The 5,705-nt window shown below is 31.6% G+C and overlaps 1 protein-coding gene across 1 annotated transcript; it reads right to left on the reverse strand.

Annotated features, from left to right (window-relative positions):
• On the reverse strand, positions 1-1,438 carry LOC106761782. The gene is made up of 2 exons (XM_014645348.2): positions 1,358-1,438; positions 1-604 (listed from the first exon to the last, which is right to left on the reverse strand). Exon 2 carries the CDS (start codon positions 595-597, stop codon positions 88-90), a length of 510 nt encoding a protein of 169 aa, XP_014500834.1. The 5' UTR covers positions 598-604; positions 1,358-1,438; the 3' UTR covers positions 1-87.
• Between the last annotated feature and the right edge of the window lie 4,267 nt (positions 1,439-5,705).

Consider the following 5,705-nt stretch of genomic DNA (forward strand, 5'->3'; position numbering starts at 1 on the left):
TATGCACAAGAAATGAGAACAAAAATATGGTAGGAATAGGAGATTCAGTTTTGCACCTTAAACCAGCCTATGATTTTGGAAAACTACTTACTCTTCCACAGTTCCCGAGCTTTCGGCTTGTGCAGATTTATGATTGAGTTGGTCTTTGTTTTCATTCTCGATGCACTTGAGTAGGTACTTGAAGGTCTCAGTCTCGCAGGGAATGGTGAGGCCTCCACTGTGATCAAAGCCAAATTCATCTGCAGCCTTTTCCAGCAAAACTTTGAAGAGAGAGTGGCTGAGATAAGTGGTGGGAATGATGAACCTCCTAAGCTCAGGTCCAACATACACTGCCAAGTATCCCTTTGGAACATCAGGTGGTGGAAGCGGTTCAGGACTTTGGCAGCTGTCTTCTGTGTCAGATTCAATGTTCATAACATTCACTACCCTTTTGTTTATCAATGGCAATCCACTTCCATCGTTATTAGGCACTTTATCAGTAATGCTTGGAATCGAAGCTTTTTGCCCTAAAGTCACGTTCTGCCACTTCTGCAGCATTTCCTTTAACCTCACAATCTGCCTAATCCCTGTCAATTTGTAGCCTACACCGCTATCCATTGTTACACTTTAATCACAACAACAATAAAGGTATCAATCCAACGTTTCAACACTCACTCTCTACACTTTCATAAATCAAATCTCATTCCTCTACACCCCATCAAATACATTAACTACAAATAATCTCAACTGTCAAATATAAAAATAAATATATGATTTAATTCATGTTATGCATAATACAAGCATCCACTTTTATCCATTATACTACAATAATCACTTCTTAGACTTTTTCTTATTTGATGCAACCAAGATCCAAAAATGAGAGAGTGCATGTAATTGGGTTGGGGTTAGAATCTTAAGAGACAAAAATTGCACATGCTTATCACAAATAAAGTATTAGCATTTTGTATAAATCATTATGCATAAATAACATAATAAAAACATTTTTAAATGTGGTAAAGCGAAGGCTTCTTTTTCATCACCTCATATCTCTGGTGCTAAATGAAAGAAAATCAGGACTTTTTAATTCGTTTATCAGCAGAAAACATGGAATCTCTCTAAATCTCAAATTATAAGAAATCTCAATGAACATTTTATATATATATATCAAACTTCTCACAGGTATCAAATTAACATTTTCCTTAGAAGCGAAGAACCTGCAGGAATCAAACAAACCAATTCCAAGCCAAGATGTGGATCATGACATAGAACAGGAAATGACAGTGATAACGTAAGAAAAAGAAAATAAATGGAAGATGAAGGAGGCAGAAAGAAAAAGGTATGGATGCATGCATGCATGCATGCATGAAGAGATTGGTACCTGAAAAGAAGAGGGCATTAGCTATGAGCAAGATGAAAAAAAGCCATGCAGCTCGGGAAAGTGGAAGCGAAAGTAGCGATGGAGCTCTCCAAAGAGAGAAGGAACGAAATAAATAAGATGAGTTACGATAATGTTTTTTTCTTTCTGCTTATGTCTGAATCAAGTATTAATTCTTCAAAGAAATAACATTGGAATGAGAAGGTTGATGTTCCAACTTTATACGCTGAATTATCGGCATAAAATGAAGTTGTTGTTGTTTTGTTTTACTTGGTTTGCATCACTGCTGAAGCGTCGCCCTCGGAGACTATTTTTCTGTTTCCACGCATCAATGAAGCCAATGGTTTTTGTATACCACTTCCCTCCTTCCACATTTTCATTTTCACACAAATCAAATTTTATTATCCAACTTTTATCTTTCTTCTTTTTCGCAAATCTTATCATACATATGTGTGAAAATAATCGAAAATGTATAATTCAATTTGTCCAACCACATGAATAAATTATTGTACTAACTAACTCTCTTTCTAACAAATTCTATTAAATATTTTTAATTAGTAAATAAAGAAAGGGAGGAGAGAAAAAACAATGTGGAAAAGATGAAAAAAATAAAGGTAAAAACAATATTATTAAGTTATTATCTAAGTAATATAATTCTCAAAAACATATTAGAAAAAATATTACTATTCTAATATATTTTAATTATCGAATATTTAAAATATTTTATTTCGATTATCATATTTATATATTACATTTATATTTATATAGGAAATAAGATTTTCTACTATGGTTAAAAATAAATATAGAATATTGACGTAAGATCAAGATGCTATGGCGATTGTTCGACTAGATTTATCGGATGTCACCCTTAAAAACGATGAGTAACACCTCTAATCAAGTTTATAGACAAAACATGCTTATCAAGTAAAGGATCATGATTACGACTATACTAATAACAAGTCTATCTCGAAACTTATAAACATGAGTATGAGGTAAGGAGGTAATTGATTGTATTTATTGTTAATTTAAGACTTTAATGTGAAAACCGATCGATTATATTATTGACTTAAGCGTCGGCAAGCACCCGCACGGTTTGGAGTTGAAATATCAAGGACTTAGGAGAACTTCGCAACGAAGATCGAAAACAACATTAAAAGATTTGGAGAAAAAATGTGAAAGAGTGTTTTGATTATGATCTCGACCAAACATCTTGAAACCTATAAATATGAATCATTAGACAAAGATAGTTGGACAATTAACATTTTATTACTTGAAAATGAAGGAATAACCATGAAGTATGTAGAGCGAGTGAGAAAAAATGGTGCAAATGACGGAGAGAGCCACTCCGATTTATAGAAAAATAAGTTGTAACTGTTAAGGGCTACTAACCATTAGATCTGACGACATTAGACGGTTTAGATTGTGTGTCTACGTAACTTCTTCGAGGCGCGAAACACGAAACGGACTACGCTCCTTCCTGCCGGTTATTTCCGACCACATTACAAATGTAGCTGAATGGGTGAAAACCGTGCAGTCCAAATATGAAACCCCAATGCAGATGACCAATTACACACGAAGTCACCTGTTAGACCCCAGCGTCAGATACCTCTTACTCGGGCTTGTGAGGGCCTATGTGTCGTATGATCGCCTGGTCAACTATGGACTGAGCGAACTAAGATCAAGATGATATGACAATCGCTCGGTCAAACTTTTTGGATGATCGAACGGTCACAAACCCTTAAAAATGATGAGTAACACCCTTAATCAAGTTTACAGGCAAAACATGTTTACCAAGTATTGAGCCATGATTACGAATATGTTAGTTACAAGTACATCTCGACACTTATAAATATGAGTATGAGGTATTGAGGTAAGTGATTGCATTTATTGTGAATTTAAAACTTTATTGTGAGAATAGATCGAGTATATTACTAACTTAAACGTTGGAGTGTCTTTAACATGTACCGTACGACTTGAAGTTGAAATATGAAAAAGTTAGAAGAACTTTGAAATGGAGAATGAAAATGACATTAAAAGATTTGAATAAAAAAAAAGTGAAAAAATGTTTTGATTGTCGACCACTATAAAAAAAAAATCCAACGAATATTAGAAATAAAAAGTATTAATAATTATAATGACTAATTTATATATTAATTTATAAACTTAAAATTATTAATATCTAATAGTTTTTAGTAATAAAAAAAATTATAATTAATTTATGAATTAAATTTTAAACTAAGTATTAACATTAATTACCAATTTTTTTTATTACCAAATAAATTAGTGTTTAAATGGTTTTAGAAATCCAACCTTCCTTCTATACGCCAATGACTAGACTTTTTCACTATTGGAAGAGTGAGACCTACACCACAATATTAAGCCTTAACCTTGACCTCTTTCCCAAACCTTAAACATTTGCTCTTCTAGGCCTAAAAAAGAACATAAAAAAATAGTTTACATGGGATCATATTAGCCTACCTGAATTCCCCTTTCCTAAGCTTGGCTAACCTAAAAGAATTTGTTTAATTTTTTTTTTTTTAATTTCTCTTTCAAAACTGCCATGTTTTCTCTCCCAATATACGAATTTCTAGACCATTTTACCTCCTCTTTTTAGGCTTGGATCCGAATTCCAGATATTTAAAAACTTTAAAGGCTTAGGATCCTTATCTATTGTGAGAAATTTTAGGACTAATGCACAATGATCAGACTCAATTTCAATTTGTATCAAATATTCAATCCATATCAAAAAGTTATGGAAAATTGATGCACATTTAAAACATATAAGAAATATTTCTTATAGTTTCAATAAATTATCTTACAATCAAAATCAACAGTTCTCATGCATGCTTGTTAAGTTGCAACTGCATTTAAAGTCAAGATTCAACTATAAAGTAAATTGAAGCAAGCAAGCCGTGATAGATTGTGTTACGTTTTGAAGTTTGGTGTTCACCTATGCTACTACAAATCTAGAACGGGGTTGGTGTTTAACAACTTCCATCATTTTATTTCTGAGAAGACTTCATTTTGACAACACTCCTAACATGTAAAACCAACCACGAAACAAGAACATTCTCCATGCAACAAAAGTGTTTAAAAAAAATGTTTATTAATTTGCTTGTACTCCTAATTTCTTTTCTCAATATCGTACAAGAACTACACACCCTATTCAAATCATTGATTATATGCATGCAATATTTGACAACGATGTTTCTCTAGAACAGTCAATTATTATGGCCAATACAACAATCATATACACCCTAGAAAATGGTTTTGGGTGCACATGGTGACGTATAAGGAAAAACAAAATATTAAAAATATTGTTATTTTTTTTTTTACTTAATAATTTCTCATCCCTAACCGCAACTTTTTGTTTATTGATCGAATTCTCTATCAAAAGAGTTGAATAAAGGGAAGAAATGGGGGCATTTATTCATGTCAAAGCAACAAAAGAGAACCAATTATTTTGTTGTGTGATGAGATGACATAAATAAGCAAAATTTTCCACAAATTTTAAGTGGCTTGGATTTGAGGCTTTTGTCTTAATCCATCTGGTTTGGTTCGTAGAGAGTGTAATCCACTTGCATGGGGTTGTAATTAATTTGCTTGATTAGGTTAAAAATAAATTGATTTGATGGGTTCATAGACTTACGAGAGTGGATTCTGTAACATGTTAGATTTTGTGTAGTTATCACATAGCATTATGTTTGCCACGACCATTCTACCCAATGAGTGAGCATAAACATATAAGTTGTCCACTTCAACAAACAATTTGGCATTTACCCACTGATTCATAGGTTTCACCTAAATGTCGAAGTGAACCTCAAGAAACAACCATCCTTAATTTTTATGTCTCAGTACAATTTTAGTACCATGTCAAAGTACAGCTATTAGAAGTGATGTAAGAGATTTGTATTTATATTTACATGCATATTTTTTTTTTATATTTTATAATTTAACAGTTTCAAATTTTTTAGTGATATAGTTTTAATATAAGAAGAATACATATAACTTTAAAATTTAACTTATTTTTAATAATTTTGAAATGATAATAATGATGATGAATATGATAAAGGTTGATAGAAATGAGTAAATAGATACAACAACAATATGACCACCAATACATTCATAAATATTATTTATTTGGTTTTTTATTATTATAATAATGTATTAATGCCGATTTAATTTTGATTAAATTATGGTGTCTTCACCAAACGAACGAAATATTAAAAGATAACTTTAAACTGCATCATTTGTAAATATTATTTAAAAAAAATTAATGTAATTAATCTCTTCTTTTAATCATTGCATAATTGATTTTAATATTTCTACAAAATTAATTAGCCTTTGAGAC

This window comes from Vigna radiata, chromosome 5, assembly GCF_000741045.1.
Source record: "Vigna radiata var. radiata cultivar VC1973A chromosome 5, Vradiata_ver6, whole genome shotgun sequence".
Lineage (NCBI taxonomy): Eukaryota > Viridiplantae > Streptophyta > Magnoliopsida > Fabales > Fabaceae > Vigna > Vigna radiata.